General features: G+C 50.8%; 11 protein-coding genes across 11 annotated transcripts; 1 reads left to right on the top strand and 10 right to left on the bottom strand.

Moving 5' to 3' along the window:
* Window positions 1-711: 711 nt before the first annotated feature.
* Window positions 712-2,949, bottom strand: PtrM4_061740 (uncharacterized protein; the record flags this gene model as incomplete). The annotated part of the gene is made up of 1 exon (XM_066105559.1): window positions 712-2,949. One exon carries the CDS (start codon window positions 2,947-2,949, stop codon window positions 712-714), a length of 2,238 nt encoding a protein of 745 aa, XP_065964186.1.
* An 80-nt stretch (window positions 2,950-3,029) lies between these two features.
* Window positions 3,030-3,695, bottom strand: PtrM4_061750 (uncharacterized protein; the record flags this gene model as incomplete). Its single annotated transcript, XM_066105560.1, has 1 exon — window positions 3,030-3,695. The coding sequence occupies one exon, from the start codon at window positions 3,693-3,695 to the stop codon at window positions 3,030-3,032; it is 666 nt and encodes a 221-aa protein (XP_065964187.1).
* A 665-nt stretch (window positions 3,696-4,360) lies between these two features.
* PtrM4_061760 (uncharacterized protein) lies at window positions 4,361-5,503 on the bottom strand (the record flags this gene model as incomplete). Its single annotated transcript, XM_066105561.1, has 1 exon — window positions 4,361-5,503. The coding sequence occupies one exon, from the start codon at window positions 5,501-5,503 to the stop codon at window positions 4,361-4,363; it is 1,143 nt and encodes a 380-aa protein (XP_065964188.1).
* A 1,579-nt stretch (window positions 5,504-7,082) lies between these two features.
* On the bottom strand, window positions 7,083-9,852 carry PtrM4_061770 (Arp, Ankyrin repeat protein; the record flags this gene model as incomplete). Its single annotated transcript, XM_066105562.1, has 2 exons — window positions 7,083-9,270; window positions 9,320-9,852. The coding sequence occupies 2 exons, from the start codon at window positions 9,850-9,852 to the stop codon at window positions 7,083-7,085; spliced, it is 2,721 nt and encodes a 906-aa protein (XP_065964189.1).
* Window positions 9,853-10,278: 426 nt separating this feature from the next.
* PtrM4_061780 (Dimer-Tnp-hAT domain containing protein) lies at window positions 10,279-12,810 on the top strand (the record flags this gene model as incomplete). Its single annotated transcript, XM_066105563.1, has 1 exon — window positions 10,279-12,810. The coding sequence occupies one exon, from the start codon at window positions 10,279-10,281 to the stop codon at window positions 12,808-12,810; it is 2,532 nt and encodes an 843-aa protein (XP_065964190.1).
* Window positions 12,811-12,890: 80 nt separating this feature from the next.
* On the bottom strand, window positions 12,891-14,344 carry PtrM4_061790 (uncharacterized protein; the record flags this gene model as incomplete). Its single annotated transcript, XM_066105564.1, has 7 exons — window positions 12,891-13,080; window positions 13,132-13,330; window positions 13,377-13,481; window positions 13,532-13,645; window positions 13,694-13,907; window positions 13,957-14,263; window positions 14,319-14,344. The coding sequence occupies 7 exons, from the start codon at window positions 14,342-14,344 to the stop codon at window positions 12,891-12,893; spliced, it is 1,155 nt and encodes a 384-aa protein (XP_065964191.1).
* Window positions 14,345-14,754: 410 nt separating this feature from the next.
* On the bottom strand, window positions 14,755-15,297 carry PtrM4_061800 (uncharacterized protein; the record flags this gene model as incomplete). The annotated part of the gene is made up of 1 exon (XM_066105565.1): window positions 14,755-15,297. The coding sequence occupies one exon, from the start codon at window positions 15,295-15,297 to the stop codon at window positions 14,755-14,757; it is 543 nt and encodes a 180-aa protein (XP_065964192.1).
* A 342-nt stretch (window positions 15,298-15,639) lies between these two features.
* Window positions 15,640-17,388, bottom strand: PtrM4_061810 (RhgB-N domain containing protein; the record flags this gene model as incomplete). Its single annotated transcript, XM_001932916.2, has 3 exons — window positions 15,640-16,266; window positions 16,323-16,639; window positions 16,689-17,388. 3 exons carry the CDS (start codon window positions 17,386-17,388, stop codon window positions 15,640-15,642), a joined length of 1,644 nt encoding a protein of 547 aa, XP_001932951.2.
* A 1,527-nt stretch (window positions 17,389-18,915) lies between these two features.
* Window positions 18,916-20,249, bottom strand: PtrM4_061820 (MscS-porin domain containing protein; the record flags this gene model as incomplete). Its single annotated transcript, XM_001932917.2, has 2 exons — window positions 18,916-19,872; window positions 19,944-20,249. 2 exons carry the CDS (start codon window positions 20,247-20,249, stop codon window positions 18,916-18,918), a joined length of 1,263 nt encoding a protein of 420 aa, XP_001932952.1.
* A 1,222-nt stretch (window positions 20,250-21,471) lies between these two features.
* On the bottom strand, window positions 21,472-22,927 carry PtrM4_061830 (uncharacterized protein; the record flags this gene model as incomplete). Its single annotated transcript, XM_001932918.1, has 3 exons — window positions 21,472-22,424; window positions 22,480-22,868; window positions 22,923-22,927. 3 exons carry the CDS (start codon window positions 22,925-22,927, stop codon window positions 21,472-21,474), a joined length of 1,347 nt encoding a protein of 448 aa, XP_001932953.1.
* Window positions 22,928-23,773: 846 nt separating this feature from the next.
* On the bottom strand, window positions 23,774-26,023 carry PtrM4_061840 (HET domain containing protein; the record flags this gene model as incomplete). Its single annotated transcript, XM_001932919.1, has 1 exon — window positions 23,774-26,023. One exon carries the CDS (start codon window positions 26,021-26,023, stop codon window positions 23,774-23,776), a length of 2,250 nt encoding a protein of 749 aa, XP_001932954.1.
* Between the last annotated feature and the right edge of the window lie 817 nt (window positions 26,024-26,840).

Genomic DNA, 26,840 nt, shown 5'->3' on the forward strand with positions numbered 1-26,840 from the left:
GCGCCTCCTGGAGAGTCGTTGGGTCACAAAATCCTTTACCAAATTGATGCCTTGAATATTATGAGGCGATGTCGGATCACAGATATCAACGATATCTCAGCCACGCGATCGGCCGCACTAATCTCGGTCACGCGAGCAGGCGCACTGATCGCGGCGTCCGAGCAGCGCTCAGACCAGACCTCCTATATCTAGCTCTTCCATAGTTCCCCTTCACACGAAAAAAATCAGAACCATCACCGAACAGAATGCATTACTAGTTATCGTTATTTCCTTTCAGCACTAGTGCTACAGCCCTACCAACACCTATATTATTATTATTATTGTTATTGTTCCATTTAGAGTCCTTTTCAGTCAGAGACTATGCAAGACTTTGGCCTAGGCCGTTCTATATAGGTGTTTTCTGTATGTGGTTTCTTTAGGGTAGTACAATTTGGGGAATGTTTTTGTCAGATATTCACTCTTATCTGGAATACTGATGAAATGGGTAATGATCGTGATGATATTGATTATTGATTGTGTTTTTGGTTCTGTCTACGGTTGTGGGCACACCTGGGGGGTGCCAAGCCTTCCTGTGATCCGATTGGCTCTCTCAGATGCCGGGTCGCGCTAGTCTAACCCAGCGTCTGTACGCTCTCATCTTCAACAGTGCTATTATCTGACACACCCCTTCAGCTTGGACGCTCTTCACGCTTGCAAGCTGGGCACTTAGTCCTACTCAAGGCTTACCACGAGATTTTCAAGTTTCTCTTGAATTTCTTCGAGCGGTGCCGAGTTTCTCGCCAGGATTTCCTTAGCGGGGACTAGTCCTAGTTGTTCTAGGAATTCTGGCCATTTGTTTGGTGGCAATGATTTGGTGAGACCGTCGGCGATCATATCCGCGGTAGGTATGTACTCTACGGAGATCCGGCCTGTCGACACCTCCTGTCTGATCCAGTGATTGTGTATGTCGACATGTCTGAGTTTGGTTTGAAGCTTTGAGACCTCCTCGGTGACTAGGCGAATAGTCTGTTTGTTGTCGCATTGAATAGTGATACTAGGGGTGTCAAGCTGGATATTCAGCTCCTTGAGGAGACGGGACAGGAATAGAGCTTCCTTGGCTACTTGAGATAGAGCGAGGAGCTCGGCTTCTGTCGTTGATGTTGTGACAGTGTCTTGTTTGTTAGCTTTCCATGCGATGAGTCCATTGAAGAGCTTGATCGCGTAGCCCTGTGAGCTCTTCCTGTCTAGGGTATTGTCGGCAAAGGAAGCATCGCTGGCTATCTGTAGTCCAGCGCCTCCTCCGAGTTGTAGCGCGAGGTGCTTTGTCGCTAGTAGATATTGGAGGACTCGGTCGGCAGCGTCATGGTGCTCCGGTCCTGGGTTGGAGAGAAAGCGGGCGAGCCGCGACGTCGCAAAGGCGATGTCTGGTCTAGTGGTCACGGCTGCGAAGAGGAGCGAGCCTATCTTGCGCTGGTATTTGTTGATCTCTGATGGGGAGGCGAGGCCGTCTCTTGGTAGTAGTTCGGCAGTCGCCATCGGCGTGTCGTGTCTAATGTCGGTACGGTCGGCCAGTCTGCTGATCTTGTCTGCGTAGGCCGCCTGCGATAGCTGGATCGTCCGCGCCTTTCGGTCTCGGATAATCTCGACGCCGAGGAACCATTGTAAGTCGTTTCCCCCAGTAAAGAGGTATCTGTCCTGGAGGCGGGCAATTGCCTGCTGGGCGGATTGCTCCATGTCTTTGTGGTATGCGAGTATGATGTCGTCCACGTAGAAGAAGATAATGATGCCGTCTTTGATGAGACAGCAGGGTTCGTGCGGTACTTCCTGGAACCCGAGTTCTTTGAGAGTGCCTGTGAACTCTTTCTGCCAGAGGAGCGGGGATATGCGCAGTCCATACAATGCCTTGTTGAGCTTAAGTATAGTGCCTGGCTTCTGATGGCCGCGTGGCATTCTCATGAATACTTCTCGGTCTATTGTCGCATGCACGAAGGCGTTTGCCACGTCGTACTGTTTGAGCTCTAGGTCGTACTTTGCCGCAATTGCGGTTAGCATTCGGAACGACCGGCTTGCGAGTGTTGCCGCGTAGGTGTCTTGCGATGTGATGTTTCGCTGCTGATCACCGCGGACGACTAGTCGTGCCTTGCACTTGAGTAGTCGGTGATGCTTGTCAAGTTTGTAGGTGTATACCCACATGCAGCCCAGGATTTGTTGTCCTGTTTGCTTGATTTTCTTTATGGGGAACTCTGTCCATGAGTTCATTTGATAGTGGCTTGCTAGATGGGACTGTTCTGCTTCTTTGAATAGTTCTCCCATTGGGTGGTCCTCAAGCTTAGTTCGGCATGTTGGCAGAGGTGGTAGCTGGCTGCGATGGGGCTTCAAGCCTTTGGCGAGCATTCTCACAATCGCAGCCTTGTCCATAGCTACTCCTCTGTATTCTCCAACCTTTCCGGCCTGGGTACCCGCCATGAACGCTGCTGCCCATGGGGCAGTCTTAGGGGTTCCTTGTCGATCCTTCTCATCTAGCGATGCTCCTGCCATTAGCCGCGCGAGCAACGCTGCGGGTGGCGGTGTCGCCGGAGGTGTCGGGTAGCTGTCCCGGATTTTTCTCCCTTGATAGTATCCTGGCTGGTCGCCCTCGCTGTCCTGAGCGAGTGACTCCTCCGGTGGACTGTCCTCATAGAAGGACTCCGTCTCTGGTTGCTGCGCTGGTGTTGGCAGCTCAATGGTCCTCACGTGTGTCGCGATTTCTTCTAGCGTATTGTGCATGAGGTTGTCCATTAGGTCTTCGGTTTTGCCATCGAAAATTGACTGTTCGTCGAAGACGACGTCTCTAGTGCTCATCACTTTGGCGAGTGACGGTATCCAGATTCGGTAGATGTTTGATGACCGGTATCCGACTAGGTATCCGATCCATGCCTTTGGGTCGAGGCGTTGTAGGCGCGACTTCCCTCTGTGGGTGTCGTCTGTCATGGCGAAAGCTTTGCAGCCATATGCCTTAAGGTGAGTGAGGTTTGGTTTTCGGAGAGATGTGACTATTCCGTTGCTGAAAGCTACTCGTGTGAAGAAGACTTCGTATGGTGTCTTCCAGTGATTGTTGTAGTTTGGGGTTCTGTTGTAGAGATAGACTGCGGCTCGAGTGATTTCTGGCCACAGTTCCAAGAGAGATTGGCGTCAAGTCGCATTGCGCGTGCCTTCTCCTTGTTTACACCCCCTGAGCGCTCGGCTCCACCGTTTTGTGCCTGTGTGTCTGGGGCTGAGGGCTCGACTCTGATGCCCTGTGTTGCCAGCCATCGCTCGACATCTGGCTTAACAGTTGTGATCTCGTTGTCAGACTCTATGGTCTTAACGGATATGTTGTAATGGTTCTTCATAAATAAGAAGAAAGTTGTGAGCAGCCGGATAATGGACTTGGCTGTCCGGTTGTCGGTAAAGTATAGGTCCCATTGGAGGCCTGAGAAACGATCGGTAATGAGCATTTGGCTCTTCTCTTTTGTGATCGCCTGGACTTCGTATGTATGGAAGTCGATAGCAAGTCGCTCTCCTGGGCCTTCGTCGTTTGTTCGTGGTAGGCGTCGTATCTGTCTCTTGGACTTGGCTCTTCCGCAGGAGTCGCATTGTACTGTCGTCACCCCTTGAACTCGCACCCCCTCAGACTGCTGCACGAGATGCTCGATTGCTGCTGGTCCTGGGTGGCCGAGTCTCTTGTGCCATAGCATCGCTGAAGCCTTCTTTGGTCCTCTCTGCGTGCGTGTTGTGATGGCTCTTGTATGGACAAATGCCTGGGGTAGAGGACTGTACTCTAATACCCACTGGCCAAAGGTTTCTGAGAGGTTGCCAATAACTTGATCGTCTGGTCCTCGTAGGTTAGTTGGGTTTGATTTGGTATCCCACCAGATTCCTCTCTGCCGTAGCAGTCGGAAGGACACTAGATTGCATACGATCTCTGGGCAGATTGCCACATCTCGCAGCACTAGCTTTGTTGTCCCATGCTGATGTTGCAGCGTGATGTCTGTGGTCCCGTATCCCCGTATCCAAATCTTTATACTACCAGCCCATATGTAGTCTCCTAATGATGACGGGCGGTAGTTGTATATCCGATCTGGATTGTTTGTGATGTGGCACGTCGCTCCTGAATCGAGAATGAATGATCGTGCGAGAGGGTACGTGTGCTCGGCTGTCCCACTCCGTGCGATGGTAGTGAGCGCGGCGTCTACGTCCGTAATCTTTCGGCCTTCTAGTCATTCGATTGGTGACTGAGAGAGATCTGGGGTCGGTGTATGTGATTGCTTCAGCACTGGTGTGCGAGTACGGGGTCTGCTTTGTCCGCGGATTAGCCCTTGAAACGATGAATCATGTATGCGTCTGAACTTAATGAGCTCGCTTATTGTCTCATTAGGTTGCCACCATTCTGGGGCAGTCTCTGGGTAGAGATAAAAGCATGTTCTGATGCTATGATGTTGTCCACATGCTTGGCATTGTACTCCAGCAGTGGTGAAAGAGTCTTGTTCTGAAGATCTCTTAAGCGTGGACTTTGTGCTTCCAGCTTGTACGTTGGTATTGGGGTCTGCCCCAGTTCGGCGTTGTTTACGAGGACGTCCCGGTACGTTGTTAGCGGGGTCTGCCCCGGTTTCATTTTTGTCGATGGCGCGGATTTCGAACTATGAGGCGTCCCTGATAGCTCCTGGTCGTATTCACCGCCAGCAAGAGTTGATCCATATGGTCCATCGTAAGCTGCCATAGCTGCTTTGTGCTTCCCTGATCTAAGGGGATGGTTTATCATCATATGCTCTCGGAACCGTTTCATCATCTCCTTCCGGCTCATGCCTACTGCCCCACGACCATTATCCTGAAAATTGGTGGCCCATATGGGTGCAGTTTTATTGACGGCTGCCAGGAAGTCTTTTGTTGTTGTGCTAAGCTGGGATAGCTCGGGGACATTGTACGTCTCCGCGTGGGTTGCGGCTTGGTCATACTCAGCCAGCCACGTGTCCCATTGCGCCGCGCTTCTCATGGGCCGTAGGGCCGCAAGATAGCGCTCGCGTGCTCGGTCTTTCTCAGTCTCGTCATCAACCCCAACGGTCAGTTGTAGGTTGGCAATCCACTCGCGTAATGTCTTGTCTGGGAGACAGCATGTGCGTAGTAGGTGTGGTGACACGCTTGATTGAATCAAGGTCATGATATGTTGGAAGCTCGATTGCTCCTTTTCGTACCGGTGTCGGTCGCTCTTGTACTGCTCCATCGACATACGATAGTACTCAAGATCTTCTTTGAATGCCTTTTGCCCGCTGCTAGACAGCTCGCTTAGGCGCTCTGGTTCTCCAATGCCAGCAGCTGCTTGGTAGTTAGCGAATACTGGGATTCTAATGTCTTTTGGCTCCCGTAGGGGCTGAGTGGTAGATTTTGGGTTAATCTTATCCCAAATATTGTGCGCTACGCAACGCGCTTGTAGTTGCAGCATCCATCCGGTGTAGTCTGACTGGTCGCGTAAAGTCACGGTCGCGTCGCGGGTGGTAAATGTGGTCATTTTGGTAAGTAGGTAAAGGTAGTGAGACTCTTAATTGTCAGATATTCACTCTTATCTGGAATACTGATGAAATGGGTAATGATCGTGATGATATTGATTATTGATTGTGTTTTTGGTTCTGTCTACGGTTGTGGGCACACCTGGGGGGTGCCAAGCCTTCCTGTGATCCGATTGGCTCTCTCAGATGCCGGGTCGCGCTAGTCTAACCCAGCGTCTGTACGCTCTCATCTTCAACAGTGCTATTATCTGACAGTTTTGCGTACTCCTATTCTAGAGTAGATCTAGAGTAGGCGCTAGTGCTGAAGAGCAGTGTGGTAGACAGAAAGAGATGTAGCAGCGAGCTCTTATAGTAAGAAAGTAGTTTTTTTATTAGTTTTATAGAGTAGCTCTCTCTATTGGTTTTGTCGGTATATGAGGTCGGTATAACGAGTCGGTTTGGGGGGTTCGGTAGGTAGGGCGTTCGGTGGTGTAGGCAATTGTATACAGGGATCTATTTACAATCATAGTAGATCTATACATCTACTGCCTTGTCGATAGTTTGCTCGTGAATGTGCTGGTGAACTACAGCAGGTGCTAGAGCTGTTCGGTATAGTGGGTCGGTATATCGAGTCGGTTTGGGGCGTTCGGGAGGGAGGGCGTTCGGTGGTGTAGGCATGTATATTGGATCTATTACAACAATCGTAGATTATACAACTAGTGCCTTATCGGTAGTTTGCTCGTGAGTGTGCTGGTGACAGCATGTGCTAGAGCTGTTCGGTATAGGGGGTCGGTATATCGAGTCGGTTTGGGGAGTTCGGTTATAGATGACGTCTAGATATATAGACCTATTGCTTTACAGCAATAGGACTTGTTGACACGGCAAAGGTGTCGAATACTAGCAGTCGTTGCAACGAACAAAGTGTATAGTATTTGATTAGTAGTGAGCAAGAGCTGGGTGGAGAGATCTCCATATGTACAGGTTGCGAGCTAAGCGGGAAGCTTGGTCTACCTAGTGGTCCAAGCTTCCGGCCCGGAAAAACTCGCCGGGCTGGCTGTACGCGCATGTCCCGACAGGACTATATACCTAAGGAAGAGCCGTTGCTCTGTACTAAGCCTATAGTGATTATTGCATTAGATCTGTTTTACATATAATAGTGCCTTATGGTTGTAAGCTCACTTTAAGGCACAGGATTTCAGTACTCTATGATTGGCTGATACTGGCAAGGAATATCCTAGGCTCACAGGGGTCTGACAGTGAGGGCGGTTTTGCAAAGGACTGTAGCCCCTTGCATGACCACTGCAATCGTTAAGGCCGTGAAGACGTTGTGACGGCTGTGAGGAGTTCATCAGGGATGAAGACTAGCAGAGCTGCGTATCCAGAAAATATCGCCTTTGGTGCAACCCTTTGGCCGGTGCGGCTTAGCCGTCCTCCCTGCATATGTTGGCACCATCAACGCTGGGCCATGCTCGCTCTCCTTTTAATACGGTCACCTACTGCACGTAAGCATATGCGCGGAACCTGTTCATATACTAAAGTACGTTACATACATATAAATCACTCTCGCGCATTAGTCTTCACCCCACCCCAACATAGTTGTTCTCATGCTCCTACAGACAGGTTTCGGACATTCTTGGTTTCAAGAATCTCCACCACTTTGGTTTGTCCATAGATACGTGCAATAGTAAGCGGAGACCGGCCATCCTTGTCCTCATAGCTCTGTTGCGCTCCATAATCAAGAAGTAATTTGACTACTTCTACATAACCATGAGCGGCAGGCCAGAAGAGCGGCGTGAGTTTGCTAACGCTTGCTGCATTTACATTCACAGCGTTTGTCTCTAGAAGAGCACGGACGGTGCCTGTATGACCGCGAGCGGCTGCATGCCACAGCGGAGTTACTCTTCTAGTGTCTCGTTCATCTGGAGGAACACCTTGTTGAGTGAATTTGAGGACAGCCTCTCCGTCTCCTTTCTTCGCAGCAGCGCAAAGACCTGCGATGTCAAACCAAGTTTTTTTCACGATACTAGTCTTAGCCCAGTGATCGAAAAGACGAAGAGTGCTTTCCTGACCGCTGGTCGCTGCCGACTGAATCACAGCATCCGTTATGTCGATGGCTGCTATTTGATGCAGGTATTTGACGACCCCCCCACCGTCTTCGTTCCCTGCAGCTGCAACGACCACTTCTTGCGTGATCTGGACCTCGTCTCCGCGCTTTTTGAGAAGTAGTGTCATGACTTTCGCATCAAAACTCTGCGCAATAGACACTACTATCTCTTGCGTGATCTGGACCTTGTCTCCGCGCTTGTCGAGAAGCAGTGTTATGATTTCCTTGCCGTTGTTCCCTGCAGCTGCGACGACCACTTCTTGTGTGATCTGGACCTCGTCTCCGCGCTTGTCGAGAAGCAGTGTCATGACTTCCTTGCGGTTGTTCCCTGCAGCTGCGACGACCACTTCTTGCGTGATCTGGACCTCGTCTCCGCGCTTGTTGAGAAGCAGTGTTATGATTTCCTTGCTGTTGTATTCGTTCCCTACAGCTGCGACGACCACTTCTTGCGTGATCTGGACCTCGTCTCCGCGCTTGTTGAGAAGTAGTGTCATGACTTCCTTGCCGTTGCCGTAGTTCCCTGCAGCTGCGACGACCACTTCTTGCGTGATCTGGACCTCGTCTCCGCGCTTGTCGAGAAGTAGTGTTATGATTTCCTTGCCGTTATATTCGTTCCCTGCAGCTGCGACGACCACTTCTTGCGTGATCTGGACCTCGTTGCTGCGCTTGTCGAGAAGCAGTGTCATGATTTCCTTGCCGTTGCGGTAGCTCCTTGCAGCTGCGACCACCACTTCTTGCGTGGTTTCTACACGAGGCTGGTCCATCATCAGCAGTTTTGCTACGCTTGCACAACTTCCGTTCGTCGTTGCAATGTGTAGAGGGCTCCGGTTGTTCCGGTTCAGAGAATCCTTTGCTTCTGCTGAATCTTCGACTTTAGCCCCTATTAATTCCTCAAAATCGAAAGCGCACGAGACGAATATACCAATACACGTTTCTGAGTCTACCCTCGGGAATGTGTCCTCTAGTGGCATTTTCACATCCCAGTAGTCATACTCTGCTAAATGCTTCCGTAGCCGCTTGTTCCATAGCGCGATAATGGAGCCCGAGCCGCCAAAACCTGATAACATGTGTTGTAACATCTTTTTCAGCTTTCCGGAGCGTCTTTGCTCTTCTGCTGACTTACAATGCTCAGGCCAGTAGATATCCGCATATGTGCATATCTGTTCAAAGGCCTTCGGTAAAGCATTCGCAGAGTAGCCCAGCTGGAGCAGCAATTTCTCGGTAGCAATGTTGGAGCTAGCGGACAGCACAATCCAGAGACACATCTCTGCTGCTAGAGCGTTTGTCGTTGTACTACCGTATTCAGGCCTCTGCTCCAGGTATTCTCGGACGGAGAGATGTGCAAAACGAAATGTGTCTAGCTGCGGATCGAAGACGATGAAATTGTTGCAAATCTTTAACACGAGATCCTTCGACGGTACCTTCACGCTACTTCCCGACTCGGAATCTATTGAAACTGCACACAGGAGTTCTTCAGTACTCAATGTTTTCCGAGCGCACAAAAGCCAGCAAAGAGTATTCTTGAATACTGCTACCTGGACTCGACCTGGCTTCGTAGAAAGCATCTCGTAAAGTTCGTCATAGAGAGTATTCAGGTCAGGCGGAAGTCGACCGAGGCTGCTCTTGATGTCATCGTCCAGCTCAAACGAGCAGAGGTACTGCAGCTGCATGCTTGCCCAACGAAACCTACACATCAGGGTCAATATTGTCACTCTGACCGTGGTCTTCAACGTACATTCCAGCAGCACCCTCAATCACCTTGCCTACGATGAGCTTCTTCATCTCTGTCTCGGAGTCGCTGTACGATAACAGCCTTCCGTCTTGAACAAGTTCCTCTACTTGTTCGTTTACGAACCGCGCGATATCATCACAATTTCTCCGGGAATCAATCTCGAGGTTCGGATAATTTCGCAAACGCAAGACGATATCTTGGTCGTTTCGACTTGATACAAATATCTTAACGAGGCTAGACGAGTTTTGGAGGATCTTCTCCAGAGCTTTAAGCAACTCATGTCGTTTCTGGGGGTCGCATTCATCCATGGCATCAATCACAATGGTCGTTAATGGATACTGCGCGATGAGCTGTAGGACAAGATTGAGGGTTTCGTCCATCTGGAGCGGCCCAGACGCAAACCCTTCCGCTTCCTTTTCTCTGTAGAGGCTGACGCTAGGTTCAAGTAGAGGCTTTCCAGGCTCAAGGCACGATAGCTGTCTCGCAAGACTGGCAAGTATTGCTTGCGGTTCAGAACGCGTAAGCTCTGCTGGCATACTTGTCAACGAGCGAGCCGGCTCGCTCAGCTCGCTCGGCTTGGACGTTTTGACCAAGCCGAATGAGCTGAGCGCGCAGTGCGCGCTTGCAAGCCGAGCGAGCTTAGGGATAGGCGCTCGCTCAGTCAGCTTGCTTAGCTTGGTTGGATGGGGCGGTTGGAAACTTGGGGCTGAAGGACTTGGTGGAGGGGCAATCTCACGATGATTTTTAGGTGTAGTGCGTAAGTTCGAAACCTAGTTATAACCTAAAATACACTCTTTTTTGCTATATTTCTAGCAAATAAGCTACTAAATTTCCGGCTAACGGCCTGGCAACAATATTCTCCTTCTGCGACACTTCACTTACTACTTATCACCCACCACACTCACCTATACTCCATCAACGCGTCTCTATTTGCAGCTATTATCTACCTCGCCGTTGCTATAATGCCAGCAAAAAGAACACGCGTTAATGCTCTAGAAATCGCGACAACTTCGAAGCGCCCTAGAGTCGCAGCGCGTCATCGCGGGACTGCCAGCCAACCTGTGCTAGTCGATACTCGGCCATTCTCACCATCTCCACCTCCTCCACCGCTGTCGCCGCGTCAAGCTCTCGTCGCCGCGCCACAAGCACCAAATTTTGAAGCGACCCTCCGAGAGTCGCGCGCCGAAGAGACAATCATCCCACCACCTGAGGGCAGCGAGCATGCCACTGTTGCAGCTTCAGGAGCAGCTAGCGAGGCTGTCGACGAGGGTTTCGTATGGGTAGAGGACAAATACGACGGCTTTAATTGGAGTCGCTACCCAAAGCACTGCAAGCCGCCCACATCACTTTCGAACCGAGCAAGCTGGGTATACAGCCATGGCTATCGCATCGCCTTGCGCAGCAACGTCGCAAAAGTCACGTGGATCTGCCACTATTGCTATAAGCACAAGTTCACTACTGTTGGCCGTGGCATACATGACGTCTCGCAGTCTCCATCAGCGCCAGCACGTCATCTCGGAGAAGACAAGAAAGGTCATGGCTTGAAGCCTCCAAGTAAGCGCACTACCGTCGCTCCTCGGAAAGAAACTCTCCTCGAACGCGCCCTTCAGAAGGGCTGCTCTCAGGCTGTTGCCAACGAGCTTACCAACTTCAATATACAAGAGTTTAGGCTTGCGGCCGTCACCTGGCTCGTCGAAAACAACCTCCCACTCTCACAATTCGAATCATCGTCTTTTCGCAATATGATACAATTAGCTAGCGTAGAGGCAGAACGAGCCCTGTGGGCATCTTATAACAGCGTCTCACGATACGTTATACGCCTGTACAACTACCTGTTACTAAAGGTTGTCGCAAGCCTTTCAGAATCAATGAGCAAAGTCCATATAAGCTTTGACGGATGGACGACAAAAGGTGGCAAGCGCGGTTACTTAGGTATCGTCGCCCACTACGTTGATAGCTCTGGCGAGCTCAGGGACTTGCCTATTGCGCTCCCACAACTGACAGGTGCCCACACCGGCGAGGCTATGGCTGAGGTCGTGATGGCAATATTCAAGCAGTTCGAAATCACTGTGGGCAAGCTCGGTTACTTCGTCCTCGACAACGCACATAACAACAACACCACGATCAACACTCTCGCCTTGCAGATGGGCTTCAGCGCTACTGAGCGTCGCCTTCGCTGCGGTCCTCATACGCTTAATCTCATTGGCCAGATGCTACTCTGGGGTGAGGAGAAAGAGTCCTACGACAACGAGGAGACTGAGCGCGTGAACGAAGCTGAGAACATGGCTACTTGGCGAGGCGATGGACCATTAGGAGTGCTTCTCGCGGTTATCAACTACATCAAAACACCACAACAGTACGCTCTTTTTGAGAAGTATCAGAAGCTCGCTATTAGGGACCAGCCTGTCAACGCGCCAACAGAACAGCACAAAATCAAGGAGCCCGTCAAGCCAGTTGTTACTCGCTGGAACTCTTACGTTTCGTGTTTTGAGCGCGCTGTTGAGTTGCAATTAGCGGTTAATGGGTACGCCAACTACCATATTCAGAAGATTGAAACTGAAGACGCGTACGCCCGAAGTCGTAACAACAAGCTGCCTGCAGCGCCGGATTGGATGAGGTCTGATGGGATCAATGCCCATGACTGGCAGGTGATTGCTGAGTATATTGATGTGCTCAGGCCACTGAAACAAGCTACAAAACGGCTTGAAGGCCGCGGCAAAAGCGGTGCTTTTGGAGCAATCGCTGAGGTTATTCCAGTATTTGAATACTTACTTGGAGTCTATGAGGACCGCTTGCAAAGCTATGAAGACGTCATTCACGATGAGCATACAGAGTCACCCGAAGACCACCTTGCTATCAACCTCCGCGCTGCCCTAGTTAAAGCCCGCGAGTACTACAACAAGCTCGACCTCTCGCCAGCTTACTATGCTGCTACAATCCTTCATCCTCGCTACAAAAGCTACCTTGACGCAGCGTGGGCGGATAAGCCTGATTGGCTAGAGAGCAGCAACCGCAAGTTTCAACATTTGTGGGCGGAGTACAAAAGCTTACCGAAGCCGCGCTTACGCCCCAAAGTCAGGCACAATGATATAGACGACGCTATCAACAGCTTTATTGAGCCTGCAGGGCTTACGGAGAACGAGGAGGATGAATATGAGGCTTGGAAACGCAGCGAACCGATCGCTAGCGAGGGCGTCGACCCTATAAAATACTGGGTAGGACTCCGCGATCGCTACCCCAGCCTTAGCAAATTTGCTATCGACATGCTATCAATCCCAGGCTCAAGCTGTGAGTGTGAGCGCTTATTCAGCGAGCTGGGTGACCTCCTCGAGCCCCGTCGGCGCAGCATTTCTCCGCAACTTCTAGCAGCAATACAGTGCGATCGACGATGGATAAGAGCTGGATTTGGCAGTGGTGAGGTGCCTGTAAAGGAGGCTATCAGCGATGAGGAGATGGACGCGAAATACGGTGTACATAAGTGGGATATTAGCTGAGAAACTCAACACCAAGGTTTCTATATAACTTTCCTAATCGGGACTGAGCCCATCAAGCCGAGCGAGCTGACAGCCCTGTTTCAGCCAATCCGAGCGAGCCGAGCGAGCTGCTGGCCTCCGCTCAATTGGCTGAGCAAGCCAATTGGCTGAGCTCGCTCAGCTTGCTCATTGACATCTGTGTCTGCTGGGTTCCGCGAGCAGTAGAAGAAGACCGGCTGTGGGCTATCGCCGGCTTTGTAACGCGCCACAGCCTCCTCTATCACCACCGAGCTGAGCATCTCAGAAACTATTAGATTGGAACTAGGTATACAATACACTTACACAAGTTTGCTTTTGCCAGATCCAGGAATGCCATGGAGCCAGAGGATTGAGGATGCGCTGTCGTCTTTCCATCTCTTGAAGATAGGGTCAGCCAGAAGCCACTGCCCAGTTCCCGTTAGAACACCCTGCATGTTCTGCTTGTGATGCTGTATATACGGCTCAGGTGAGAGCCACTGAACGATTCTCGTTCGCTTGGACGCTTCAGACAGTCAGTCATGGTCTAATTAGCTCGTAGGTCTCCTTACCTTGAAGATCATCATGGATGTTGTTCAGACCGTCATCCATTCTGCGCAAAGGCATGTCAATACGTGCTAGAATGCCTATTAACTTTGCATAGTTCTCAGTGTTGTCTGCAAAAGACGTTAGTGCTGTTAGAGGCTGACTAAGTGCTGATACGGACCCATTTTATCGACCAAAGCCATGCATCGATCCACGTCCTTCTCTGCTACCTGTATCTCGTTCAGACCCAAACCAAGATCCGACTCGGTGAGGAATGCACTCTTCGCTATACGCTCTGGCGGAGTGTTAATTAATGTTTCCGTCATAGAAACTATATACGTACTTGCGGTTCCCTGTTCGAGATACTGCTTTGCCGTAGACAGGAAGACTAAAGTGCGTGCGTATAGCTTCACCACAGCCAATTCCAGCGCTTTGGCTTCCTTTGATGTGCCCTGAAGATACAGTTGTTTAATAAGCGCGAAGCGACAAATCAGCTCGGCTACCCGAGCAAGGTCTTCCACTACCGACCCATATTTGGCGATGTCGTTGACCGCAACCTGCAGATAGGTCAGCAGTCTCTTTCCTGAGTTCTATGGTGCAACTGACTTGCAAGAGAAAACGGATCCCTGCCCAAGGAAGCGAAGCATGTCCTGGGTCATACTGAACAGCAGCATCGCCAACCTGCTTAAACGTATCAACCCACCGAATGATCTTTCCGAGCACGTCCCTAACTATGACCACCTCTCCGTTCTTGCGAGCGTATTTCCATCGAGACTCTACAGATCTTTGTCTCGAGTGTTCGGCAGTAGCGTGCAGTTCGGCGAGGATGTTGAGCTTATCGGGGCGGTTGAAGTTTATGTTTCGCTTAACATTGTCGGGTAGCTCTGTTGCTGCGTAGGCCCAAAGATTGTTGCTAGAGCAGCAAGGTTTAGCAGTCACTCTAGGGCGTGTTGAACCGACAACCTCACGTTCGTGGCACGGTAGGCTGAGTCATTGTTCGAGCAGCCAGTATAGACGGTAAAGTGCTAAGTTCTGAATGGTCTGTTTTTTGCATATATATAAAGCGGAACAGTGAACAGGGCTAATAGAACAGAGGGGCGTTTCCTGGCGTCCGAAGTCTGGGGAAGGATTCGTGGACAGCAGTCACCACGGAAATAGTTAAGATACAGCCGTTAGAGACGATCTGAAAGGCCAGAGAGGGTGACCTGGCGTACGAAGAGCGGCATAAAGGAGAGTTCGACTGGGGCTGTGCAGGATAGCTACGAGGCTGAGCGGCTGAGAAGTGCTACAGCCCCGCAGTCACCAGCCACCCAGCGAGGCAGCCTAAGTACTAGATCCGTTTTACATACAACCGTAGGCTGTGATCGTGAGCTAGCCGTCTAGGGACTAGCGCATATCAGATTCTCATGATTGGCGGAGCTTAGCAAGGGACCCCAGATCGACAAGGGTCTTTTCAAATCGTCGCTTGCACAAAGGGTGAGGGCGGTTTTGCAACTTACTGTAGTATTCAGAGCAGAATTTGCAAGAGAAGCCGAATGCCTTCTTGCTCAGACGGAGAAGCGGGAAGATATCAACCGGTGCTATGTCCTCGTCCAAGCCAACTATCAAGGTACCTCGAGTACTAGCATCCGCATTCCGATGGAAAGTGTCGAGGAATGAATGCAGGTCATAGAGTTTGACTGTGATCTTGGAGTCTGACATGTAGACCGGGTAAAACTCGCGTCGTAGTTGTCGAGATGTAAGAGCTAGACCAAAGAATTGGTATTGCTTCTCCGGGGTCTCTTTCACACGGTCGAGGTCTTGCTCTTCTGAGCCGACATGGTGGATAAGTGTTGTAGGTGTGGTGCAATGGGAATACACTTGGTTGCGGATTTCAGCCGGGAGATCCATGAATCGGAAAGGCGAGGACGATGGCTTGCACTCCAATGTTGATGATGCAGGCGACATTCTAAAGCTGGCTGAGATCGTCTTGTAACTGAAGCTGACCTGGCAATCAATATACAACTCAATATTGCGACTATAAGCTTCAACTTACAGCTTGCGCGCTTGAGACAACACTCTGAATTTCAGAATCATGATTCAGAGTTGCGGGTTGGGTTGTGGGTCAGGTTGCAGGTGAGGTTGCGGGTTAAGTTGCTAATTAAGTGGCTGGTCCAAGCGCGCTAGCATTGTTTGGGAACACAAGTTGCGTAAAAGCTGAGAATTGTATATAGAATTTACTGTGTGCACTAAAGGATTCCTTGATATGGGTTTCTGCTAGCGCTCTCTGCACGTGTTCTTTCACAATGCTCAAGCCCCAAGCATGTCAATCGCATCGAAGCTCACTCCGGGACTAAGATAACCTGTTGAAGTCTTCCCAGAAATGACCGAAATCTTCAGTATCTGATACTCTCTCGTGCTCTGCACCCAAGCACTTGCTGGGATATTGTACTCGTAGATGTAGTTGTTGCCTCGGTAAGTTCCCACGGTCAAACTCCTGGTATCGCCCTGGCCCTTGTCGCCCTGCAAAGGAGCGCTCCAGCTGCCTACAGAGATACTTGGTCGTCCTCCGGCCATTCCCTCAGTGACGCCGATCCTGATCTTAGCACCCTTGGCTAGCTGTGCATCGGTGAGACGGAAGTAGACAAGGTGGTCGTTATTGATGTCCTTCCACATATAGCCGGGGAATCCAGATGCAGTGCTTGTGCCGATGATATAGTTTCCAGCGTCCCATTTAGCAAGGCGTGAGTCGGATGGATGCATGTAAGTCGGCTTCATAGGCGTGTCTCCGAAGTTCAAAAAGCCCTTGGGGGTTCCATCCCAGTCACCAATACGCCAGATGACAGCGGTGTCGGCGGGATCGCTGCATGTAATGGTGTTTCGCGTCGCTGTTCCGCCCGCAGTGATAGTAACTGTGCTAGTATGAACTTCAAGTTCCTACACGATGGAATTAGCACGTTTTACAAAGCACTCCGACGTATGTGTTGACTTACGCCTTTGTACACAGTCAAGGTGTAGTCTCCTGGTAGAACTTTGTCGATTCTCCAGGCACCAGTCGCTATGGTCCAGTACTGCGCCTGGGCACTCTTCAAACCAACGACATACTGGAATCCGCTCTTCATGTTAGCAAGGCCGACACCCGCTACAGCACCACGGCGGCTAGCTGGTACCCAACCATCAATTTCGAGAGAGTCGAGCCACCCCCAGTCAGCCTTCCGTGCGAAAAGGTTGTTGTTGGGCGCAGCGCCGTTGTCGGTGAAATGAAGCACAGAGGGGCCTTGAAGTCCGAGTCGCATAATATCAGTGTGACCTGAGTTACGTTAGTAACATGCATGGATTTTATGTGAAGAAAAACGTACCCATGTTGTAATGGTAGATATCGTATAGATCTGGGCCGCCACTTCCACCACGTCTGATCAAGCTCCTGAAAAAAGGTCCGCCTGAAGCCTTCTCATGGTCGGACCGGATTAGATACATGCCAACATTCGCGTTGGTGTAGCCGACATAGTCGTAGTCGATGGTCCGACCGTACTTCTTGCCAGAGTAGTGCTTGGACCAAGTTTGCCCATTGAGACCATTGATATCACCTGATTCAATAGCCGCTGCGCCATCAGGGACCCAGTCGGTGTCTTCGTTGACGTTGTTTTTGAAGATGCCGCCAGGTATACGAAGAATGTATCGAGACACAGTGATGCTGGAGTCCTTCTTGTTCATGAAGATGTACACGTTCGGGTTGCCATAGCGGAAGATAAGCGTATGTACGAGTGTTCCCACCTTCATGGTGACTTTGATGATGTTGGCCGGAGAAGTGTACTGCTTGATGGTAACAGTGCCTGGTGCAAGTCCAGATTCGACGTGCGAGTTCTTGCCATTCTGACCGTTGTACTCTACGCCGCGGTACTTGATGGATGTCATATCCGCGTTGGTCTTGCTGACCTTGACAACAAGATTTGCGCCTGTATCGATGACATAATTCTTGCCGTCGTCAGTGTAGCCCCAAGCTGCGAAGACGGCAGCCGGGGCTAGGAGAAAAGCCGTGAAAGTCGCGAGAAATCGCATCTTAAGCCAGCGACTGCCTGTGACGGCTAGGAAAGACTGGAGGGAAGGTTGAGCAGACAAAGTCCCAATAGCCCTGTGATGTGAATGCAGAGGCGGGATCCATCCTACTTTATGGGCGGTAGTCGAATGCTCCGAGTGTCCTGCGCTGGTACACCTGCATTGATACTAGCACACCACCATGATACCTTCTGACTTCCGGACATTTAATGAAGTGTCCGCTTGGCTATACTAAAGTCGAGCGAACTGCGCACTTAGATTGCCTGACTATGCCGTATATAGTAGGACGTAAATCGCCATGTGCGTTGGTCCCTATCCCCGACGCCCTTATCCAGGAACAGGGCGCTTGCCGGCCTCAATAGTTCTGATGTGTATGCAAGAGTCATGTTATTGGCGGAAAGATCACATCTGTTTTGAAACAAGCATGTGGAAATTGTGGAGGTTGCGAAGAGTTCCGGGCAAGTACCGAGGATGCATCCCAACTTCAATTATCGATACGGCGGAAACGATACGCATGGGGGAGGAGCGAAGACTCAAATCCGGGCTGTATGTAAAGTCGTATAAAATAATGAACGAACGTGAAGATGCATGAGCACGGATGAATACAGACCGTCGGTTCTGCGATACCCCGCAATTCCACCGGCGAGGCAGCTACCGTAGCCAAGCGGGTCTAACCCTTTGATAAACACAGGTGGAAACCGTGATGCCCCATTCAAGCATCGAACGTTCGCGCATCCTAATACATGCCCACGTGCTTTGTAGTAATAAACACAAGGCAGGCTGGTATTGCCTCCACTACAAGTACTACTCCTATCACGTGAACACAGTTCAAGCTGAAACAGCCGCAGCAGTGAAGGTACATATAAGTGACGTCTATACAGCTCGCCCTTGCTCAAGTCGCGGAAACTTTATAATGAAATAAAAGGAGACGAAATCTATATGTGATGTTAACGCTAAGTAGCAGATTTTCACAAGGCAATATTGAAAGGCTGGTACACATCTTGGCGTACCAAACTGAAGCACCGTCGATTCCGTAATCTTGACAAGAGCTCTATCGAGCTTTTCCACACTTGCGTATGCGCAGTAGTAGTACGTCGCATTGTGTGGCTGATACCGCCCTTATCCGGGGCTCATCAGCTCTCGAAAGCACATTGTGGACACGCACTACATGAGATGATGGCATTTTTACAGACATGACAGTCTCAACTTCCGTACAGCTTCATTCATTCGCCGCGCAAACCGCGTGACCAAGTATTTATATGTACCGCTATTTGTATCTACGACATACGTAACATAATATACAGTATATCCCTCGCGATGCTTTTCCCTAATCGCCAACGGCGCAATAATATATATGTTCCAAACATTCAGGCGCGGATGCACCAGGTAGCGAGACGACGAAGGCAATGAGAATCCTGAAAAACTGACAGAATCCCATACCCGGATCCGCACCGAGCGCCGCGCTTCGTTCGTACAACAAACAAAAAAAGGTGACATCAGCCAGTGATGTTACCCAGAATCTTCGCACCGTCATACATGCTTGTACATGGTCGGACTCTTCGGCGGAGTGAGCATACTTCCAGAGTCCACTCTCCGCCTCGATGTCTCGCTCGGGGCAGGCATATTGTCATATTCGTACCAGACGCCTTTGACTCTGCGGTTTAGCTTTCTCGGCCCAGGTCTGATGGGACTACCAACAGGACCGGAGGAGGTAGTGCATAGCGAGTTGCTACTTGCGGTATCTGATATGGCATTGGAAGTGAACTGTGAGACGCAAATGCTGATATTCTCGATGCTGTGCAACAAGCCTTGGCATGTCTGCGAGAGTTCGGCTTGGTTCCTTGAGAGAGTCTGCAGCTGGGCTACCGTGGTCTGGAGGATGTCTTGGGTCTGCTGTTGCGACTTGCATGTTTGTTCCTGAGCTTGTCGGCTCTGTTCTTGCGACTGGAATGATTTGTTTGAGAGGGCAATGTAGTGCGACGCGTTCTGGTCGACCAACGCTTGGAGCTTGATCTGAGATTCTGAAATGGCCTTGATCTGGATACTGTTTGACTCGTTGATTTCCTGCATTGCCTGAAGGCCAGTAGACTGCGCGACTGAAAGCGCACGAACGTGCTCGGCATTGCTCTCTACTGTTTGTGCCAGCCTGGCCAGACTCTCAGCTAGACTATCTAGAGCTGGTGTGTTCGCCTTCTCTTCAGCTGGCTGTGGTGGCGCAATAGCAGGGATGCCAGTAGGATGTTGCAACGGCAGAACGATGGGAGGACATGTTGGACTGTCTTGTGATGTATAGAACCACTTGTCGCGGAGATGAAAGAACTTGGCGTCGTCTTGTATGAGCTCCATGTCCTCACTCTTTACAACAAAGAACTGTGGACTGGGCCGGGATGACGACGTGTATTCAGTCTGGACGAGCGCCCACCATTGCGAGCAGACAGCGGCCGAGGCGAAGGTGAGGATATAAGGGGGCGACGAAGGGTAATCGCTCTGCAGCAAATGTTAGTATGCCGTTGTTGTCCGAACTGTCGCATATGGCAGGTGCCATTGAGATGGCGTACTCTGAGCGCGTAGGCATAGAACAGACTCTCGCCGTCTTCCATATCTGGTCTTTTTCGTTCTACAAATCGACTCGAACTTGTCCGGCGTGGAGAAAGCGAACCCGTCGCCAACGGGCTATCAATGTTCATCATCAAGCCAGCGGCAAGCGAGATGCTAGGCCTCGTGCGCCCATGCGTAGCTCTTCGCTCTGGTGACGTCTGGCGCCGACTATGAATACGCTTCTCCATCGATCGTGACGATTCGAAGAGTGACGTCGATGATTCCATCAATGCCGTGAAATCGGGCATGCTCTGTGGTCGCGACATATCTGCAGCTGGATCCGAGGAGGAATCTGGGTCAGAATTGGCGTGGCAGCAAAAAGTGTCGTCGAAGTTGTTAGCTAGGTGACACGTGAACGACATAAGGGAAAAGGCACAAGACGCCGCGATTGCATCCAAAATATCAGTCGAATCAATCAGCGACCAGCAAGAGGGGCTAGAGCTCTGGTCCTGTGTGAGGTTTGCTGCAACTGGGCCGGATCCATGTCGATGACCTCACAGTGCCACAAACTGCTGGGATACGCGTGTGCCATCAAAGCATCAGTTCAAGGGACAAGCGGCACGTCTTGCATGTCAGATGTCTCAGCGAGCAGTAGCTCACGGCAAAAGCATCGCATAGTGCGAGCACGTCCGGCCTTTCTCAGCTCAAGCCGACGCGCCCGTCGTTGCCATCAAACGGTGCCTGCCTCGTTAGCGGATGCAGGGTAAAATTCGCATCGAGCAACCGCCTTCAGGGGCATAAAGGAGGTACAAGATTGTTGTTTGGGGTTTGCGGGTTGTGGGAACGAGACGCGTTGATGCAGGTGCGTGCAGCGATAGGTGCATGATGAAAAGTGGCGTGGAGCGTCATGTTTCTAACTTTGGCACTTCTGTCGTAAGCGAGTGTGACGTAAATACACCTGTACTGCGACAGACAGACAGCACGACATGCATACATGTACATGTACACCGATCATGTGTACTCTGCATTCACGAGAATCGAAGAAGAGTTGAACTTCGGTATCTACTCGGTCCCGTCAACGTCGCGTGGCTTCTCTCGTGGCCTCATCACATGCCGCAAACGGCCTCCGCGCGAAATTCAGGGCAAAAAGCAACCTGTCCCATTCTCCGGATACGGTTACCTAGGAAGTTGCGAAACGTACTGCTAACAAGGGTACACAATCACAAAGTATCGGGGGAGCAAGAAAAGTAAATATGAGACTAACTCGTATGTAGACTATCAATTCGAGATAAGCTATATTAATAGAAAGGCGTGACATACGATACCTGAGACACGCCCTCAAACTTAATCCCTAGGTGCAGATATGCCATGATATTTTACCTCGTAGATGACCCATTCTGTATGGAGTCAAGCCAACACCCCGGTTCAGGAAAATCAGTCAACTCCCAAATGGCTTTTTCGTGCCTCACGATCCGACTCAAGATAGCGACTGCGACAAATGCATGTCGATGATACTTTGCAAGCGCCGGACAAACTCGACGAGACTGCTCAGTTGGTACCGCATCGCTTGGGACCGTGTTGCTCCACGCCGACCTTGACGTCGAAGTGCTCCATGCTGTCAAAACCGCGAGCCATAAGCCATTCGATTTTGTAAGGGATGAAAGAATTATATGCCTTCATCCAATGCTCGGCGAACTCCTCCTTGAAGACGATATGAATGTACGGTTTGACCTCCACGGGCGGGGCGAGAGCAGGGAGGCCAGTAGTACGCATAACATTTGCAACGACAGGAGGCTTGCGGTGGAGTCGGACGGATGCAAGAGCACGCGTGCGCAAGATGGTACGCCAAAGATTGTTCATAGCAGAGCATGATTGGTCCCTCAGAACTCGACGACCAAAGAGACGGTAGAGATCCTTAGCTTCTCCATCAATCTGTGGAACGTAGTTGGCCTTGAGGTAGCGACCAAAGCCCGTCTCGATCTTGAAGCTGTTCGCCCAGATGTCCAGAAGATGTACAACCTCGACACCTTCTTTCGATCGCTCTATGTCGTTGGGCTTGTCACCGACTGCGATGGTAATGTTACCGACGAATGGCGCTTCAACTTTCCGCTCTCCAGGTGTCGCAAGCTTGTCGAGCTCCTCGGGAGCAGTGGGGTAGAATGTCTTCAGATACTGGACAATCTCGGTAAGGTCCATGCCAATCTCCTGTTTGGACATATAGATCGGGTGGAATTCCTTGCGGAGTTGCTGGCACACCTGGGTCAGACCCCAGAACGGACGGTTGGTCTCGCGCGAGGGGCCCTTTGGCTTGGCTGAGCCACGAGTTGTCTTGTAGGCAGTCGGAATCTCCTCGTCTTGCTCCTGTTCAACGATGTCAGATGCGAGAGTACGACCACGATCGACGCGTGTGCGAGGACGCAGAGTAGCAAGGCGAGGGCGGTGGACCAGTAGAGCCTGCTTGGGGTTGTTGAACACGTGCTTGTACACTTCATTGCGAAGTTCTACTCAAGATTAGCTGACCGTTGGATTTGCCTGAGGATTGCGAAGGCTACATACCTCCGGGTAAGTCCATGAAACGGAACGTCTGCGCGGACTTTCCAGACTTAGCGATATCGACGAGTTTGGCAATCGCGTCACTAGACGTCTTCTTCCTAGGCTGCAGCTTCTTGACACCCGCTCCAGTGCGTGAGTTGGGCTTACGATCTTCCTTTCCGTCTCTGTCGTTGCGAGTAGAGAAAGCAGGACCAGGTACGGGGGCCATGGTGAGTGCGTCAAAGCCCGGAACCGGCATACTCGGGGAGGGTGGCACGGTAGCCAACCCTGAGCCCATGATCATACCATTCCTGGGGCAGCTAGAACCCGGAATGAACGGAGAAGGACGAGGCTGAATAGGTCTAGGACGGGCATACTCCTTCATGCCAGGAGGCGTGGTAGGACGGGTAGGACTGTTCTCGTTAGCTAGGCTATTTCAACGCTGTCGGAAGATGGTATCTACTTACGCCATGGCGTCGTTGGAGTCTAAAGGGATACTGGGGATTTGATGCTTAGACGGTGCAGAAGAGAAGAGAAGAGAAGAGAAGCCGGCGTGAGAACGGTTATATTGCCTACGGCGCTAGCGAGTAAAGCTGCAGAGGAAGCACTCACGGTGACTGATCATTTACCATAAACGGTATTCACTGTGGTAATTTGCGCCAGGTGAGAGAGCAGACTGAAATAGATGTGTTGGTGTGCAAGTATTGTGGAGACTTGCACTTGAAATTCGGGTGCTCACTCGGGCTCGTTGCAGAACACCATGGTCGAAACGACTCGACAGCGGACGATAAAATCGACGCTTGCTGCACTCGTGCGCATGGTAATGTGGTAGCCATCGTGTGCCGTTGATAGGTACCATTAAGATCTTTGAACCTACGAATAAGGGAAGTAGTAGTGCCCTGCGGCATCCCTTACTCGCAGCTGTCAAAGATACTGTAGCCGCGCTGCACTTACCATTTGACAGAGCCCTTGCTGAATCAAGACGGTGATATTTTTATGCGGATGCAGTAACATGATGTGAAGGCTATTCATTTGGAGGTAGGGAAGGTGAGCAAAAGGACTGCCACAGGTTGTGGGATGCGCCGAAGGATATGGTAACACTGGTCCCTACATTTGTTTATGTAGATTGCTTCTAGCGAACAAAGATCATTATAAATGACGTGTATTGTAGTTAAAGATCATTACTCAATTGCGGGGTTGAAAACCCCAGATTCCACCACGTGCGCCAAAACGAGTATTATCGCGCTAAGACCATCGTGTTATGAAACACGACCACCTGACGTGCCCTACATCCCAACACCAGCCTTGCCCATCGTCCTCAGCGAATAGTCACCTGCTTCTGACCCTTCTCGTTCTGTATATACTCGTCAATACAAACCCCGATGATCTTATATCGATCCATAACGTGGTCGCGACTAATCAGCAGGTTCCCCGACCCGCCCGTCTCGATGTAGCCGTAATCGCGCATCTGGGCCATGATCCCATGCGCAAACTCCTCCCTGACCAGGGCCCTACCCCACGGCCACGCAGTCTTCGGAACAATAGGCTTGTCGACCTTCATGCTCCTACACGCGGATGCATGTGCTCTGTGGGCGTTCACGTCACCAGCGAAGGCCATCAGGTTGAACGTCTTCCCTATGTCGCCAATCTGTACGAGCCCAAGACCATCTCGGAGTATAATACGGTTATCGGGGTCAAGCATCGCCCAGGTGTCCCCAAGCGAGCTTCCCTGGACGACTGTGAGGGCCTCGAAGATGAGTGCGAATGGAGCGATGATGGTGCAGCCGCAATTGACACGCACTTCGCAAGAGATCTTGGCCGTGTTCTGATTCCATAGCCGAGACTCGCAGCTCGAGATGTCGACCATGCGATAATTCATCGACATGTTGTGGCTTCTGAAGAACTGCCGCGGGGGATTCTCCCAGAAGGTGCCACTGACACATCGGTCTTCCCAGGCGCTGGGTTTTGCGCTCGGGTCTGTTGTCGCCCAGTTTGGTCCCAGCTTACGAAGGAGACGTCTTCTATACGCGACCAGATCACACAGGGGATCTATGAGGCTGCCGAGTATAGTCGCGCATTGGACCAGTATCTTCCCTGTCTCGTCCTTGATCACATTCCTCGGCTGATCGTACGTCGGTATGACCTCTTTGGACCACATGCTTTTCGTCAACTTTTTTCCACAATTACAGCCTCTGAAGGTGAAATTGAAGCTGGTGGTCTCGGTGTTCTGAAAAAGCCGAATTTTCATGTACTTCTTCGGAGTACCCTTGACTCCGGTCATTGCGAGAGATTTTGCTTGACCTTTGGTGTTCAGTCTTCCCAAATTAACCACTCCAGCGAAACAATCTGTTGTCGCTGAGCCGCTGTAGTTCTCCACTACAGGGATCCAATCCCACTCCCCTCGTTCCCGACTACTGATCGCTAATTTGGTCCAGGCCGACTTCGTCTTCCTGGACAACTGTTGGAAGAAATTGAAAGACATCTTCTCCATGTCATCCCCCGAGATCTGCGTTTCGATTTCCTCGGGAGTAAAGAGTCCACTAAAGATCCCTAGGAGCCCTCTGAATAGGTCCGCTTTTCTGCCGCAGTTTCGCGGTACTAGGCAGATGGCCGAAAAGATGTTCGAAACACCTCTCGTGTTTTCATACCACCAATAAGGTCCTCCGTTGATGATATCGGTCCTTGCACTCTCGATGCCTCGCACCTGTATACGGAGACTATTCAGCGACACCGTGTCTTCGTCGATGACTCTCAAAACCGCGTTGATCGATGCGTTGTTCACCACCCGGGAATTATGAATCCAGGCCTGCAATTTGTATGCCTTATCCATGGAGTCCACAGCAAGACCCATCCACGTGTTCAACTCCCCAATACGCGCTATGTTCATGCGATCTATCGCCCACATGACAACGTTCTTGCCGAGGATCATCTCTTGGAAAGTCCACACCCGCGTAAAGTAGAGATTGCGGAACAGTGATCGAACGTGATTGACACACGTAGAATAACAGTTCAGTACGCCCATGTCGATGGAGGCTGACCTGACTATCGACTCGGGTATTGCGAATGCCCAGTCTGCTTCCTTCCATTCCTGAAGCTGCCTTCTCTGCTCCGACAGAAGACCCGGAGCGCCAGCAGCAAGCGCAGATCCTTCCATGTGTGATAGAACATGGTCGACGAACTTGAGATTATCCACAATCTCTTGTGGATCCCAAACGACGGGCATGTCAAGGAGGATATGACACTTTTCCGCGTTCTTGTAGTATTCGAACATCTTCGACAGCTCGATAGCCTTGTCCGCTTCGGAGTTTTGGTTGATGCATACGCAGTCCGCCCATAAGTATCGGATGTTGTCGGTAATCATAAGCCTCTTGATGTCATTAAATTTGTCTTTTGCTATTTTCAACGTCCAATTGACCCCCGGTATGCCACTATCCCAATCTTCTTTCTCTGGGTCTCCCCAAGTATATGAGATGATGTCGAAGCTTTCTATGTGTACGTCGATGGGTCTGACAACGGAAAACTCTCCGTTGATCTGGCAGAGCAGCCTCGTAGGAAGATAGGACGCCATGATGAAAACAAGCTACTTGAAGCTCAATGATCACTGCCTTCGCGTCGGAAAAGAAAAGAAATCGTAACGAGCATACAGACTGATAGTCTGGGCCACAGCATATTTCATACACATTGCTGCCTTCCAGCCTCGTCGCCGACTGCGCTGATATCGGCGCTTCTCCATGTCTTGGTATCTCGTTGGGCGCTTGCGAAGAGTTGCATGATTCGCGCTACACGATGAGGGGCCGTGCGGGGCTGAGTCGTGATATACTAAAGTTGGGGAAAGAGCGCCCATTTCGTGGTACAGGGCTAAGCGAGCTGAAGAGTGAGGATAGTATTAAAGCGGCTGAGATACCTCGTGATTAGTAGGCCGCTGTTAGATAGCCAGTATAACCTGGCTCCGGCATATATGTCGCTTTCTAGCGTGTACACTCGCGACAGACGTGGTAAAGATTTGGATGTGATGGAAGATGAGATCAACCCGGGTACAAGATCCGAAACGCGAAACGCGCATAGAAACTCAAGCAATACCCCCTTGCGCCTGTGAAATCCCGTGTGTCGTCAATTGCTTGATACGTAGTTTTGGGGGCTAGAATGGCTTGAAGCCTCGTCGGCCCGATACATCAGGCGACCACTGAACTGCTTGAAACGTGTGTCACGTACATGAGGTTGTGCTCTTTAATCTCTAGGCGCCCAGAGCTGTGATTGGAATCTTATCACGGGACTACACCACATGGGGTTGCATGTAGAGCGCGGCTAGTCGAGAATGCTGTTGAACTTACTATAGCAGGATGACTCTAGAGTACTTGTTGCGATGAGAAGAGCATGTATATCAA

This window comes from Pyrenophora tritici-repentis, chromosome 2 (genome assembly GCF_003171515.1).
Source record: "Pyrenophora tritici-repentis strain M4 chromosome 2, whole genome shotgun sequence".
In the NCBI taxonomy this organism is placed as follows: domain Eukaryota; kingdom Fungi; phylum Ascomycota; class Dothideomycetes; order Pleosporales; family Pleosporaceae; genus Pyrenophora; species Pyrenophora tritici-repentis.